Source organism: Tasmannia lanceolata, unplaced genomic scaffold (genome assembly GCF_043159265.1).
Source record: "Tasmannia lanceolata isolate RefF3 unplaced genomic scaffold, GAP_Taslan_0.1 ptg000037l, whole genome shotgun sequence".
Classification (NCBI taxonomy): domain Eukaryota; kingdom Viridiplantae; phylum Streptophyta; class Magnoliopsida; order Canellales; family Winteraceae; genus Tasmannia; species Tasmannia lanceolata.
This window is the reverse complement of record NW_027518714.1, coordinates 12,008,638-12,025,705: the sequence shown is the minus strand read 5'-3', so window position 1 is coordinate 12,025,705 and position 17,068 is coordinate 12,008,638. Positions and strand designations below refer to the sequence as shown.

The 17,068-nt window shown below is 37.4% G+C and overlaps 1 protein-coding gene across 2 annotated transcripts in view; it reads right to left on the bottom strand.

Moving 5' to 3' along the window:
• Positions 1–1,232: 1,232 nt before the first annotated feature.
• Positions 1,233–17,068, bottom strand: part of PTAC3 (plastid transcriptionally active 3) — a 31,195-nt gene continuing 15,359 nt past the window's right edge. For both annotated transcript variants that reach the window (XM_077371458.1, XM_077371459.1), the window contains exons 8-13: positions 15,383–15,551; positions 7,876–8,338; positions 6,950–7,339; positions 3,815–4,018; positions 1,779–1,912; positions 1,233–1,643 (exon numbers count right to left, since the gene is read on the bottom strand). In XM_077371458.1, the coding sequence (XP_077227573.1) occupies positions 1,469–1,643; positions 1,779–1,912; positions 3,815–4,018; positions 6,950–7,339; positions 7,876–8,338; positions 15,383–15,551 (1,535 nt within the window). In that variant the 3' untranslated portion in view covers positions 1,233–1,468. The remainder of the gene's footprint in view (positions 1,644–1,778; positions 1,913–3,814; positions 4,019–6,949; positions 7,340–7,875; positions 8,339–15,382; positions 15,552–17,068) is intronic.

Below are 17,068 nucleotides of genomic sequence, written 5' to 3'. Positions count from 1 at the left end.
CTAGAAGAGGCGTGGTCAAGTAAGAAAAGGGGGTGAAAATATCATTTCCCTGATTTGAGCGCCTAATTCCAGCAATCCAAACGCACGCACCCTTAATGTACCACCAAGGTAGTCCCAATTCGAGATAAAATTATCCAAGCTGGGTATATCCAATCCCAATAGCAGCTCATCAAAGGATTCTATTATTGTGGGGTTATTCACCATGTGGATAGCAAGCTCATGTTTATTTTATCCTTGGATAAGCTTCCTATGCGTAGGGTACTATGCAAGTAGGTTTAGCCAATCCTAGGTATGTGCATGTTTTGCAGGTTTGCACGGACACATCTGCATAACACATGGAAAGTGCATGACCATGCACACAACTCTGCTTTTCTTTCAATCCTATCAAAGGTGTTACGGTCATAAATGGGGCCTGGCTAGATATGGGACTAGTGGAACCCCGCCTAATATGGGATGGGTCTGAAGGGCCTGGCCTAGTGCGTTTCATCAGCTCTAGAGCCTTTATCACATCACATGAGATATCACAATTTGATTGGTGGCCACGATGAGTTCAATCCCCACATGCATGTCAACCCAAAGATTACACAGATAATTGTTAGCACTGTATAGTTCAACAAATGCCTAATTAAACCAAAGCTCAGAAACGTCCCAATAGGGGATCTAAGACTAAACCATAGCTTACTTCTATAGGTAAATTGTACTACTCCGAATGAGTTGTACGAGCCGATTGAAAAAAATTCTTAGACCTTGTTTGTTTTGGATTTTGAAGACCGATTGTGAGTCCAAAACTATTTATTGGACTCAAATTTATGACTAGGCCCAGTTTGTTTTGGATTTTGCAAACAGATTATGAGTCCAAAACTGCATATTGGACTAAAGATTAAATGTAAATTTGAGTCCAACAATCAGTTATGGACTCGCAATCTGTTCTCAAAATCCAATACAAACAGGGGCTTAGAGGTGATCAACATTCGGTCACAGCAGTTCATGTGTGTAATCAGGAATATTGATCTGGTAAATCGCCATTAGGCAATGCACTCACATGGTCTCGGTCCCATCTTGAACAAATCTCATATGTGAGATTAAGATCTAAAAAAATTCAAAGTCTTCAACTTCTCCTGGCAAAACCTCAAGGCTACTAGATAAGGGTCCAGGATCATCACATTGAGACAGAACAATTGTGATGGGCTCAATATAGGGTCAACAAAACCACTCACGTCTACCTGGCTATCTAACATATTGGGGCCCAAGATCATCGCTGTGAAAGAGCACAACGGTCATGTCTCTTTGGCATTTTCTTCTGCATTATCTCCTGTTACACAGCTCAAATTCCAGCTACTTTAGATATAAAATGAGCAACTCAAAATTTGAAAATTGCTTCCCATATGTTAATCTAGCAGCTACAAGTTACAAATCAGCACTAAAAACATAATGTGTGACCTCTGGTGGCGTTAAAGTTCGGGTGCTATCATGATTCATCAACAGGATCATCAGGATTGCCACTCTGCCGAGAGGAAAGTACCTTATCTAGGACCTGGTCTGGTACTGTGATCCCCTTGGTTTCCATATCTGCAACAATTGCTATCGCCGCATCAACTTCTCCGAGATCAAGGCACAGAGAGATGACTTCATCATACAAGGGACTACACAGAAAAACAAATGATATCAGTAATCCAAAATCTTGGCGTAAATCCTAATGACCGGAGCAGTAAAGACATAAAAGTTGGCATAAATCCTCGGTCATTTGTCCTTCATCTTATGCTGAACTTGATGTTTACCTCCCAAAAATGTAACCAAGGCTATGTGTTGTCTGTAATATTCTCAAGAAAGCTGAGGGGAGGGGAGCTCTAATAGCTGCGCGTAGTATCATAGCGCAGTCCCCAATAGTTGGTGTCCCACCCAATTCAATCACCTGAAATGTTAACAAGTTCCTTCTATTCAGCTTGTAAGAACACAACTAAAATTCGGACAATTTCTTTCTGTGATAATGGTCAAAATTTGAGATCAGGTGACAAAGCAGGAGTAGCAACAGAAACTAGAAAGCAATATAGGGGTTGCAGCATCCAGGAAATGAGATTCTTAGGTTGGGTGGGTGGTTGGGGAGTTCTTTTTTTCTTTTTTCTTTTTAACATGGAATTCCGGCACCTTAAATTTTTATTAATATGATAAAAGAGCGGGCAGGGCCATATGAAATGGATTCTACACCTGAACAACCAAGACTTATACCTGTCAAATTCCCATGAGTTAAAGACTTAAGACAGATAATTACATTCATGTCATGTTACTCGGCCTTTTACAGTTGTATGGGCACCAAGGACATTTTAGTCTAGTCGAATTACTTTGTAATGTCTTATTTTCATAAAGTTACTTGCACAAATAGTACCCAAACGTATCTGTATAATTAGCATCCATATGAACATAACTATGATCATTGTCTCAAAAGATTTTGTCATTTGTGAAGGATCTTATAACTTTCTGTTACAAGCTTCAACTTGCCCTTATCCATTGATCACATCCTTTACATAACCAAAATTTGAGTTTCCTTCCACGATGAACTTGTTTCCAGTCAGGGTTCAGCCAACAGCTAGTTGCATGATGTTTTGGTCTGAGGAAGCTATTGGTCAGCTAATCAAAACTTTGCTAGACAATCCTGGGCTCCTTGGGGATAGGTGGTCCTGGTGGAGGTGACACTCCTGGAAGGTGTATTTCTAGAAAGAAGACAAATATTAGATGGAATACTCGGAAGGTAAACTAGCCCTTTTATACATAGTGAGAAGGCCTACATGGGTAAAATGGGGTCTCCACATGCATTTTTTATTTTATTTTTAAAAGTGACTAGGATGTATTAATAGTTCATACGAAGGTTACATGAAAAGGAACCAAGAGTCCCCCATGGGGTCCATCGTAGGATGGCCTAGGAGATAACTCCAGGGCCCTAGAAGATAAAGTTTTCAACACTATTCCCCTTTACAAAGCTATTCCTGCTTACATACCCCATTACATTTTCCTTTCCAAAACACAAAAAGTACGGAAAAAATTCTGTGACCTCCACGAAGGCAAGTTTAAAACACAATCTCAACATGCATTTAAACGGCATGATATTTTTTTTTGAAGGAAAATTAGAAAAGTAGACACTAACTTTAAACTTAAGCAGGTGGAGGGAAGGCTTCTTATACTCACGCAGGTGAAGGGAAAAGGATTAATTGAAGGCTTTATGGTGAGCAGAATCTTACCCTCATATGATTTACTAGTATTTTTATTTGTGATAACTAATAAGGATGAAGTTTGAAATCTCGCTGCTCTAAATTGAGATTGGTTGACAATTTCTGGTGAGTTCATGACAATTTTTGAGATACAAATTTGATCAAAGCAACCTTATCACATGCTCCACTAGAGTTTTGGGGGATCTTATATCACAATGACCCTGAACATTTACATGTAAAGGTTATAAAATTAAATTCTGAGACAATATAAGGAACTCAAATTTGATACATTAACAAAGAACCCTTCCTTGAATTATCATTACCTAGAAATACTAAGAATTCTTGATGTCAATTATAGTCAATTAAGCATGGGTTGCCCGCAGGCAAACATTCTTTTTCTGTACAACTCACTCCTTTTGAGGTATCACTTCAATGAGAAGATGTATAACACGAAAAGAGATAATCAGATTGTAGGGAAAAACAAAGAAGAAAAAACAAAACATAAGTGACCAGAACAAAATGAGAGGCCAAACATTAAGTAACGGAATAGAAACATCATTTTGTTGCAAGAGGAAGCAGTAGATTAGCAAAAAAGAAATATAATAACATGCCTTTAGCAGTATTTTGATGGCTAGCTCGACTTCCCATTCTTGCGACCATCTTCGAGGAGGTTTCATCTTGATTTCTCTCTCCCATGTCCAGCCCCAAACATCTGCAATAGTATACATATCTGAAACATCAAAAATCCTTCTTTGTCTCATTTCCTTAAATGCCTCGTGTATATCCAAAGGGAACCACTCATCATCGTCATCATCCTGCATACACATCACCACATCACCAACTTTACGAAATGAAGACCAGGTTTAAGTTACCAAACTGGCCCATACAACAAAAACACAAGCTCATTACAGCCTCTTACCAGAAATATTGAAACCAAAAGCCAATATACATGGTAATTCACACTCAAATCGTATTCTATACAATAAAGATGAGCAGATTTCTCTTTAATGTAAGGAAATTGCTAGCGTCCATCACAGAAGGCACTTCGCGGATGGTCTGTTGCATCTGACAGCAGCCACAGAGGCTTACTTTTCAGCTATGATTTGTGGACACGGACACGAGTGTCGCGTGTCGACACGGAGACGGAGACGGAGTGTCGGACACGGCAAACCCCCCAGAATTTAGAAACGGGGACGCGGATAAAATAGAAAGTATATATAATCATAATTTATCAATATGGATTCGTGTATTGAGTTTCAACACGAACATGAATTATCTGACATGGAAATATCTAAAAATCTTGAAATGGTGACACGTACATATACAAAATTATTGATTATTACACAAATATGTGCCCACACGCCCACATTAACTCTAACACTCCTAGCAATATATTTAAAATAGTCCAAAGGAGTGTCAACACGGCTGGACACGCGTGTCGTGTCGGACACAGTAGGACACGTGTGTCAACAATAAATTCAAAGTGTCGGCTAAATCATAGCTTTTCAGCAGATTTTGTCTTCATTCACGAGGTGGCTGCTGTCAGATGCAGCAGACCATCTGTAAAATGCCTTCTGCGATGGACGCTAGCAAATCCCTTAATGTAAATTTCAATTTGTCTCTATTCTGAGACTAATCCTTAGACGGTAGAAGTCAGATGTTGAATCAATTTTTTTTTCTACTCTGCCTATCAATAAAGAAACTGAATGGAGATTGCATAATGTAAAAAAAAAGATATAATGTTTCTGCAATTATTCCAAGATGATTGGCAACTACCAATTACTTGAAAGAGTTATTAGGAGTTTCAGCATGGATATTCCAACATATCCAATGACTGTCTTAACATAATAATTTGGGTGAAATTATCCAGATTTTTCGAGATTATTCTTGCGTAACTCACACTCTTAAGGCATGCTTGGATCTAAGGAAAAGAAAATTATGGAAAATTCATTTTTCCAAGAATTTTTGTATATTTTTTATTTTCTAGATTTTCTCTTTCTATGGTTTGGTTCACACCCTTCTTTTTCTGGAATTTTTTTACGGGGAAACCGACAGATGGGAGCCAAAGAAGATGAAGAAGAAGATAAGGGAAACCAAAGAATATGAAAATCAGGGAAAACCCGTAGCTGGTTCCTAGAAACCAAAGAGGAAGAAATGTTACCCATTTGCCTTCTTCTCGTTTTCTCCAATAGAAAATCGGCTGCCTTCCTTTCGGCTTCTCCAACCACTCCAGAAAGGGGAAAGGGGGAAAGGAAAGGGAAAAGGGGAAATCATACACATTTTGGGATGGTGAATCACCCACTGGGTAGTAAGGAAACATGTGTAGGGAGGAAGATGAAAATCTATTTGTTGCAGATGATGCTGAGGAAGATGAAAATGGCATAGGGAAGAAAATGTGAAGAAAGGAAACAAGTGTCTGACCCAATAAATGAGAAATAAGATAAATGAGAAATACAATTTCTTGGAAAAAGATAACTGGGTCGGGTTTTCTTCTTTCCTTGTTTTTAAAGGAAAGTCTTGAGCGGGAATTTTAAAATCTCCGTTAAATACTTAACCAAACCTTCGATTTTGCATTTTCTAGAGAAAGTTTTTCCAGGAAAGAAAGAAACCTAGATCCAAACAGGCCTTAGGGATTACTGGAATTAGATAATGCAAAATCAGAACTCTCAAAGAAACAATTGATTCTTGAAATACACAGGATCTGGGGATTATTTTCTCCAAAGATCCTTCAGAACCTATTTCCCAAAATTTGATTCTTACTGGAATGAAAACCAAAGTCAAGCATGGGAGACCACTGCGAGACATTCAACTGGATTTGATGACACTACATAATGGTTCCCAGAAACGAAGAATAGCCTTCCATACTCTTTAAAGTCCCGCTAGGGATACAAGGATTGACCATGAAATGTAGAATCAAACTTTTCTCCCGAGACACAAGATCACACCTGTAGCAATAAGCTTCTTCAAAGGAAGAAAATAAATGCAAAGCTTCTTATCTTACAAACTTGTTTAATATTTATATGGATTTTTACACTATCTGAGAATATCTTGATCAAAGATGGTCACACCACGTTTCCATAAATAAATACCCTCTGGTAAACTATCAACAGTATCTACAATGGGGAATCTCTCAAATTCCTTCATATAAAAACAATATGCAACTAGTTCTGAAATCATGGTGATGGGCCTAGAAGAGACGAGATGTGAATAGATACTAACTGGAACTGAAGAGTCCGCCTCGTGATTCATGAAAGATGTTGACCAGATAAAAAAATGCCATAAAAGAAAAGGAACAAAAAAAAAAAGGAATTCGTGATGGAAGCATGCAGAAATCTCTCTTCTAATATGCAACAAATGCCTATTCAGAAGAATTTCAATCTATATAACATTCGAACAACAGAATATAGGTTTTTCACATACACTGATATGTCAGAAAAATCAGACACAAAATGTTTACCACTGTTTCAAGAAAATGTGTTCGAAAGATTTAAAAGGATATTAACATACACAGTACAAATAGGAGACAGACAAAAGTTACCAATAGAAGAATTAAAAATTTAATCCACTAAGTCAGACACAAAATTTTAACCTCAGTTTAAAGAAAATGTGTTTAAAAGATTTAAAAGGATATTACCATTCAAAAAAAAAAAAAGATTTAAAAGGATATTAACATACACAGGACAAATAGGAGACAGAAACAAGTTGCCAATAAAAGGATTAAAATTTTGGATAATCCACTTTCATACCTCCATTGCTACTCGGGAAGATCTCCTCCTTGATTTCCTTGATGTGCCAGTCGTCTGGTCAGAATCCTTCAGCAACTGGACTCCAATCATTTGAAGATGCTGAGGCTTAACCGCTTCCACTTCTTTCTCCTTGACCCTGTCTTCTACTTGACTTTCAGCTTGTTCAACTTCCTCCTCCTCTTCATCTGTCTCATCATCTTCTCCCTCTTTTGTGGTATCCTCTGCAACATCAGCATCATCTAACATATCTGGAAGGTTGGAGTCTTCTATGTTAGTATGTTGGCTATGAGCATCATTTAACCCTTCCCCAAGAAAACGACGTTTCCAGAACTCTGTATTTCCATCTTCCAACTTGATCCGTGAAATTAATTCATCCAGCTCTTCATCAACCTGCCAAGAAGGCAAAGAGACTCAGAACAGGATTTCTGAAAAACACCTGCCATTATTTCTCAGTATCAAGAGGAAAATAGCATCGAAAACACAGTTACACGATGATTGAAAATTTTATGTATTTTTCAAATAAAATGTGAATGTAGCAAATAAAATATGATTTTTTAATACAGTAGTGAGAAGTTCGTGAATCTTGCAATAAATTCAGATATCCATTAAAACCTAACATAATGAGATGTGAAGGCCCACATTACCAAGTGAATGTACTTAACCCGCATACAATGCAATTCGCTTCCATCGTTATTTAATATACAAAAACACAGGAAAATTTCCCAAGATTTTAGAGCATTTTCCTTGCAGATTTATTCCCGAATCCGAACTTTGTAACCTGGAGTAATTCTATAGAAAATGTAAATAGGAATGTCTACACTAAAGAAGAAGTGTGAAGTAAAAGAAAACTCCTTGAAACAAAAAAAAACAAAAAAACATACATGGCAATCCTAACTTCCTAAGTCATGAAAGAAGAAACCATTTACCTCTTCTTCTTCCTCCTCAATAGGAGGAACCCAGAGAGGTCGACCACGTGAACGATTTATTCTCCTCGCTTTTTGCACTCGTTGGTAGAGCACTTGTCTGGTTCCATCTGTAGGCAAACCTTGTGCTTCTAACTCCTCCTTTAACTCAGAGACTACCATCTTACTAGCAGCCTTTGGCTTTAGAAGATTTTGGTCAGGACCTTTAAGGATCTTCTTCAATCTCTCCTCTACTCTGAGATAATCAGATTCAGAAACATCTCCTAAAGCTGCAGGTCCTTCATTTTGCAGTAGCTTAAGGAGCTTACGATGGTGGATTTTCCAATTCTCAAGACACCGTTGTTTGAAAGATGTTTCCATTGGATTGGAATAAGCAAATCCAATGGCATCGGGATCTAGAGGGGTTTTTCCTCTACGTGGTACCCAACGCTTGCGCTCACCTGTAAGCCCCCCCTCTTCTATATACCTGGCAAATGAGCATAACAAAGAAGCATTTGACAATGCAATCGAAACATGCAAATGGAGAAGTATCTTGTTACTCAATAGTAATGACAGATTCTCAAATGCTTCCTGAAGGAACAGAACAATGTCTACATCAAGCAAGGAGCTCCATATAAACTGATTTGTTCTAACTTGGAAGGATTACTAACCTATACTTCAAAAGCAGATTAAAGCCTTACAAACTAGAATTTATCAAATTGGCATGGGTATTTTGATTCATTAATAGATAAAACTGCTAGTTTTCAAGGTTAAGATCAAAGAAAGTAATATTCATAGCAACCATCCAAACATACATGTAATCATTTTAAATGAGCAAAACACAGAGCTAATTGATAATTCAGTATTTAAAAATTGCAAGAGCAAGATGGCTCTCATATGCATCCATTCTGTGTCATGGGAAGAATGTTACATGTGGGTTCTATCTTTAGAACTAGGTATCTATAGGTAACAATACTGTAATCTGCAATGGTAGGTCAGAGTTAGTGTACATCTTGACAAGCAGAGACAGGGTCTCATATTTAAGTGATAAAAATTGGAAATTTTACTAACAAAGGGGGGAAAGTATTACAATATAACAAGGAATAAGGGGTATCACAGAAGAAACAGCAAAAGTTACGACTTAGTCAATCCTCGCTATAATGGAAAGCATATTCCCAATGAGAAAAGCATTTCTTATCTACTCTCACCAACCCGATCAGCAATCTCGTTGGCAGACCTTGGACTATGCCTAAAAGTTGAGGAAGTCACCCTACTATGATCTAACACTTCCACAATGACTCTTTAATCTCCACAGAGGCGGGGAAAATTGTGTAGTCCATGGTAATTCTTTCTTTGATCCACTTCCACACCAACGTGCCTGTTAATTCCTCCTTAAAAATACATGTCAGTAAGGAGATCTCACACTTCAACCTCGTTTGAATCAATATTCCCTATCAGACAGGAAATGCCGTAATTATTTCCACCAAATCATTTTAAAAGACCCCACCAACCGGATCTGGATATCCCTGTGACTTACAATTGGAGCATTAGTTTAAATGAGAGAGAGAGAGAGAGAGAGAGAGAGAGAGAGAGTTTTCTTTTTCCGGAGAGGGGGGGGGGGGGGGGGGGGGGGGGGAGTATACAATACAACCTCTCGATGCCCTTCCAGAAGTTGACTTCCCGTCTTCATACAAATAATTATAAAAGTGAGGAATGTAAAAAGGGCTCACATGTGACTTGCACAACCTCCGGAGGAGATGAAATACATTAATGAGAGGATCTAGAATTTAGATTGTCAACGGAGGACTTTGCTATACCGAAAGATACGTTAATTTCATTATTTCCTATGTACAACCTACAGAGATGAAATACACTGATGAGAGGATCTAGCATTCACCTAAGCAAGAAGCTAGTGCATATGATGAGTGGATTAAGGAGGCTGATTAAATCATCACTTGACTGTGGAATAGTATGGAGACGACCATTAGCATTAGTTTTACGTTCCTAGACACTGAAAATGATATATGGAATACACTGAGTGTGATGTATTCCGAGGTAAAAAATATTACCAGAACATACTAACTATTTCAGGAGTTTTTCTCATTGCAACAAGGAGATAAGAGCCTCAACAAATATTATTTACCTTTATGTAGCATGTGGGATGATTTGCATACCTACCAAACTCTCACACTAGATATAGAAGTGCAACGTGAAGAATTATGGGCTGCTAAGTTATTGTTGGGACGAATTCTGGATATGAGCATGTTCGTGCTCAAATTCTTACTAGCAAGGAGGCTCCATCTCTGACTGAGGTGTATGCTTGTCTCCAACATGTTCCATTGACCGGCATTGGTTTCACAGTCTTCACTAAAAGGGACAGATCTGCACTTGCCGCCTGAGGTGGACTTGGACGTGATACCTGTGGTGCCCACGGGTGCAATTGCTATGCCTCATTAGTAATAAATGCCTAGAATTAGAAATAAAATAAATCCATTAGTCCCTAGTTTACTAAATAAATGGTAAATAGTCCCTGAGAATCCCATAATATCTAAATATTTCTGCTTTTTTTAAATTGTTGCCAAAAAAGTCACAAAATCAAACCCACGTCAATTTACTCCGTTAAAATTTTTAAAATGCCAATTTTACCCTCAACCTTTAAGTTGTATTTTAACACATTTTCGACTAAAAGCCAATATTTTCGGCAAATTTTTTAAAGATTATCACATACTAGAAAACAGTATCTCTCCCTAAAAATTAGGCAAATTTTCCAAAAAAGTCTAAGTTGTTATCATTAATGTGCCTTCTAAGTAACTTTATGCTCCATTTTTATTGGAAGAAAAATAACTCTAACATACATTATTCTTTGGTTAACTTTTGATAGAAATAATTTTCTTCTAAATAATTCTGATAGAAATGATTTTCTTGGAAATAACTATCATAGAAATAATTTTCTTGGAAATTTTTTTCCTTTCCACTAGGGAAATTATATGATTATGGTTAATTTGGAGGGATGGCATGTTAAATTGAAGGTCCCTCTAAATAAATATCTGATAGGGTTGGTGCAAGTTATCTTTTTTGTGTGTGTGTGTGTGTACATGTGTGTGAAAAAAGTATGGGATCTTTTAATTTAAATTTGGCATTGTACTATTTTCGAGAATGTGATAATCTTAAAAAAACTTGCCGAAAATATTGGGTGGAAAGTGTAACACATTTAGTTGAAAATGTGTTAAAATACGACTTAAAGGTTAGAGGGTAAATTTTTTTTTTTGAGACGGACGTTAGAGGGTAAAATTGGCATCTTAAATTTTTTAACGGATTAAATTGGCGTGGGTATGATTTAGGGACTTTTTAGCAACAACTAAAAAAACAGAGGATTATTTAGATATTATGGGATTCTCTTTGACTATTTATCATTTATTTAGTAAACTAGGAACTAATCGGCAAAAATCCCAATAAATAAATAAGGCCTTGTTCTTTCTTCTTGTATTGTTATCACATTCATTTTCCTTCAATTCAATTAGTATATTGTTTATATATTTAATTAAAGGGGATGATAAATTCGCACCCCCTGTAGGATAATTCACACCCTAACGTGAATTGACGTCAAAAGGCGTAAAAAAGGAGGGTATGTGGCAGACTTTAATGCTTTTTTACGTCAATTCACGTTAAAGGGGTGTGAATTATCCTACAGGGGGTGCGAATTTATCATCACCCTAAATTAAATGGAAAGGGTTTTGTTTTAGTGGTGGCAGAGATTCAAGAAGAGGTAGTGGACCTCAGAAAGGCTCTTGTTGTGGTCGTAAGGGGCATATTGCAGATCCCTGTTGGGATTTGAATGGTAAACACATGTACGCTAATATGCCTCTTATACTGATGATAGTGGTGTGACACAGATTTTCGCAGATCCTTCACATCATCCTGCTACCAGTGATGTGATTACCATCTCCAAGGATGAGTATGCCAAGTGCATGAAGGCACAAGAATCCAATCCTTCCTTAACTCCACCACTATTCTTGTTCACTCAGGTAAAGTTTTTCTTGTGTCCAAGTCTCCATGGGTCATTGATTGTGGAGCCTCTAATCATATGATCGGTACTCTAGGTTTGTTTTCCTCTCTTGATCATTTTGTTTCTTCTCAAACATCTTCTCTTGTTGATGGCACTATTTCTGAAGTGTCCAGATTCAGTATTTCACATCCTAATCCATCACTTTCCTTCCCTTGTGTTATATGTTGCTAAATTTTCTTTTCATTTGAAGTCTGTTAGTAAACTTCAAAAGTGTATTTTCTTTTCATTTGAAGTCTGTTAGTAAACTTTAAAAGTCGTTGAACTATTCTATTACATTTGATTCTGTTAACTTACCAACTTCTCCAATAGCTTAAGCTTTTGGAGAAAGGCGTTATATATCTTTTATACTTTAACACTCCCCCGCACGTGTGGCCCACTTGGCAAACACGTGGCACATGTGGTCCCACTTTGGGCCGACCTCGCATGTGGATTTTTGCTATCCAAGAGGTTTGAACTCGAGACCTTTGGCTCTGATACCATGTTAACTTACCAACTTCTCGAATAGCTTAAGCTTTTGGAGAAAGGCAATTTCTTTTATACTTTAACAGATTCTTTTGTGTATTTCAGGATCTTCTGGTGAAGAAGATTGATGAAGGGCACGCATGTAGAGGGCTTTACTATTTGGATCGTGAGACAGAGACTATTGCTCTTCAAGTTACACTTTTTTGTTATCGACTTTGTCATCCTTCCTAAAAGAGTTTGAAGTTTCTTGCTCCGGCGTTGAGTCATGTGCTAGTTTTAGATTGTAAAAGTTGTCAGTTAAGTAAGCTTCATAGGGTCTCTTTTCCCTTGAGATTAAGAATCACTACCTTTTGGAGGTTACTCGCATTGTTGATTCAAATGAAGGCCCCTAAGATATTTTGCACTAATGCAAATACTCACACTGTGTTACCTAATTAATTGAATGCCTTCATCAATTCTTGATGATCAGTCTTCACACTCTATCTTGTTTCCTAATATTTCTGTTATTTCTTTTCCACGACTTACTTTTGGATGTGTGTTCTGTCTAGCACCTGAGACTTAGTTTTGATAAACTCGAATTTGGCTCTTTTTACCAACTTGATGAGTCCATGGATCTAGAAATTCATTTCAAACAATTGAACCTCCTAAGTTGATAAACTTGATTCTCAAGTGTATTTTGCTAGGGTACTTGTGCACACAAAAGGGTAGTAGTCCAAGGCTAAGAAAAAAGTTTTTGAGTCAATGTTACCTCTTTTCGAGTCTGTTTCTTTCTTTTCTATTGAGAGTCAGTTTGTTGATGATTCCTATAGTGTTGTTCAATAATTTCAATTACTTATTCCTACTGAGTCTTCATCTTCTTCTGTATCTCATAATAATGTACCATAATGTACCGAATACTTCCAAGCCACCTACCAGTTCAGGTCTATGTTCCCCATGAGAAGGGCTCTTCAGATGAAGTGTGCCCCACTCAATTTTCTTCACTCTTGACAGATCCCTACTACTTTTCATCAACAGATGATCTTCCCGTTGCTCTTCGTAAAGATAAACCATCTGGTACCGGACAACCTATTTCTCTCAGTTTGTTTAGCTATAATTTGTCTCATTTGCTTCGTAGTTTTGTGGCTTCACTTTCTTCTCTGTCCATCCCTAAGACCCTGCAGGAGGCTTGGATACAAGAAATGGAGGACGACATGGCTTCCCTTCATTCAAATAATAATTGGGAGCAATCTACTCTTCGTACTAGTAAACAGGATGTTGGATGTAGGTGGGTTTATACAGTAGAGTATTTACTCGATGGATCTGTGGAATGAGTGAAGGTAAGTTTAGTTATCACAGGCTACACTCAGACATGCAATGATGATTATTCAAAAACTTTTTCTCTTGTGGCCAAAATTGGATATGTACGGATTGTAATATTAGTGGAAGTAATTAGATTTGGTCACATTACCAAGTTGAAGTGAAGAATGGCTTCTTGCATGATGAGTTACAAGAAGTATATACGGAGAAACTGCATGGAGACCTGTTGTTAATGGGGAGTCAAGGAAAGTGTGCAGATTGAAGAAATCAATTTATGGACTAAAGCAGCCACCCCGTGCATTGTTTGGTAAATTCAGCAAAGTTGTGATACAGTTTGAGATAAGGAGGTTTCAGGCTGATCATTCAGTGTTTAGCAGGAACACTAAGACAAGTAAAATTATGCTGCCAGTCTACGTCAATGATATTGTGATCACGGGTAGTAACAACTTAGGTATTGTTTCTTCAACGACACTTCCATATTAAATATACCGGGAAGCTTCGATATTTTATGGGTGTTGAAGTGGCTCAATCAAGGCTTGGCATTAATTAAAGTATGAACTAGATTTGCTCAAAGAAAAGAGTCTCTCAGTGCAAGATCGATCGACACGCTTATGGATCCTAATAACAAGCTCGTAGTTGACCAAGGAGAACCATTTGAGGATCGCGAAAGATCGGTTGGTAAACAAGTCTATTTAACCATTTCCAGACCAGAAATCACATTCGTAGCTAGTGTGGTAAGCATGGTTTTAAATTTCGACCGAAATCCGAAATTTGATATTTCGCGAAATACCAAATTTTGTCCCGAAATTTCGAGAAAATGGCATTTTTTTTTTTTAAATGTTACAATTTTGGTCCAAAATTTCGAAGCTTAATACCAAATTTCGGATTTCGGTGGGGTCCGAAATAGGTACTGAAACCGAAATTTAAAACCTTGGTAGTAAGTCAGTTTTCGCGGAATTCACATGTTTCACACTAGGAAGCTGTGACTGTATTGAGATACCTTAAAGGTGCCCCTAATCATAGGATATTGAATAAGTCGAACAAACACATTCGGATTGAGGGGTACATTAATGCTGATTGGGTTGGCTCTCCTTCAGATAGTATACCCACTATCAGTTATTGTACCTTCATTGAGGAGTAATGTGGAGAAGTAAGGAGCAAAGTGTGGCTGCAAGATATAGTGCAGAGGCAAAGTAACAAGTTACAGCCCACATGACTTGTGAGTTGACGTGGTTGAATATTTTAGTTCATGAGTTTGGTTTTACCGTTGATCACCCAGTCAAATTATTTTGTGACAAACGTCACCCTTCAAAACTTTATAACCATAACTTATATGAACTACAAAAAGATTAACTAAAATGGAGGGTGCGAAGAAGCCAAAAATCTAACTTACTCATTTTCCAGACCATGAATCAGGAAGCAACATCAGATTGGTTTTACCATTGATTGTTAGAACTTTGAAAAGGCAACTTATAAAAATTGGAGGGCGCAAAGAAGCCAAAAAGTCAAAATTATACTAAAATTTTTAAATTGTCAACATTTACAAACAATTCCACACGCAAGAGCAATTAAAGCTGGCTGAATTGAGCATCAAGTAAACGGAAAACATCAAATCAAAGGAAAATAAAAGATGTGATCATGAAACTCGTTGTACATGAATGTATAAGGATACATATTACTTAAATTATTGATAAATATAACACATACCTTGCAACATAATCGATCTCAAATCCAAGTTCAGCTTCTTCTTGTAAAGGTTCAATCCAAGAGCTCACCAAGGTACGATATTTTCTGCTCAAGATCATTGCTCTTGGTGCAATGGGTTGGTTATCTTTAGCCATTGCTTCTAATGCTTCAAGCAACTCAACAATCCTTCCTGACACCAAATACAACTACACCAACTCAGATAACTATTAAGTTTACAAGAAAAAGGATAAATCAAATCTCGATAGCTAACGGCAAAAGTGGAAAGATTGGTATGGTAGAAAATTCTTGGTGGACATTACTAGCATTGTCTTTTTCATTTCAAACGAGATGCTACCCATCTACATCACAGGTACTACTTACTAACCCCCCTCGTGATTTACCAATTTCTTTGTGTTGTACAAAAATTACTGCTAACAATACTAAAGGTTTTCTGAATTCCATGATAAATGATCTTTTCTCCAAGGAAGAGATAATATAGGTGATTGACAATGGGAATCGACATTAATAAAGAAAAAATGGTTCCCTAATAAAAAGCAACAATAATGACAAAGAAGGAGAATTTTTGTAGTAATCCGGAGGAGATCCCTAAGCATTTTTTTTTTTTTTTTTTTTTTTTTGCAATTGGTCTGCTCATAATCAGTAGACCACTTTGATCTCTGTAATACCTTCTCCCTCAGTTCTGATTTCTCCTCAATCGTCAAGCTATGGTATTGGTGCCATTGTCCTATTGGCAATGCTTTATTGAATTGTCTTCGCAATGTCTTTCTTTCAACCCCCCTCCCCTCCCCCATAAATTTGCATTTCTGGAAGGAGAGAAAATGTAGAGTTTCCATAGGGAAGAATAAGGCGCCATTTGGATACGCAAATTTTAGAATCTAGGTTTTAGTTTGAAAACAGTGTAAAAGAGGGTTCAAGATCGAGCTGTTGTATGCTGTCCAGACAGCGTTTCTTGGATTTTAAGTAAGAAAACCAGGTTTTAGAAATCTCTCCCCCATCCTGAGATTCCTGAAATTTCTAAAACCTGGAAACATGGGACGATCGCCTGCTCTCTTGCTGTCGGAAAGAAGGGCAAGAAATCAGAGAACGACGGCTGGTCTCTTTCTTCTCTTGTCTCCCATCTACAATTTTGAGGAAATCCAAGATTCTAAAATCCTTGTATCCAAACGACCCCAAGAGTTTTGGTGGGGAGGGGGGTGGTAATTAGTGATGAAATGTATGATGCCCAAACAAGCTTCTAAATGTGAGCTCTTCAAGGGTGTACATATGAATACTCTTATTATTAACTAATTTGATGCTTGCAAAGATTACATTCCCAATATTAAAAAGCCAAAAGTTTCGGCTGCAGCTCCTGAGAATTGGCTTGAAGAATTTCAATGGTAGTAGCAAGATCACTTGTGATTATCTTATTGAGCTCTTTGGGTGGAAAAGTGGTTTTGGCCTATGCAAGTTGAAGTGATCAGGATCAAGGTTTTAAATTTCGGTTTCGGCTTTGGTTTCAGTCACAATGGAAATCAAAATATTTCGGTTTCAATGGAAATTTCGGCTGAAATCTTGTAAATTTCGTGGAAATTTTTCGGTTTCTCTAAACTTTCAGTGGGAATTTCGGTGCAAATCCTGTAAAAAGACAATTTTGGTGGAAATGTTAAACAAAATTTTGGAATTTTGTTTCGGTCTTGGTCGAAATCC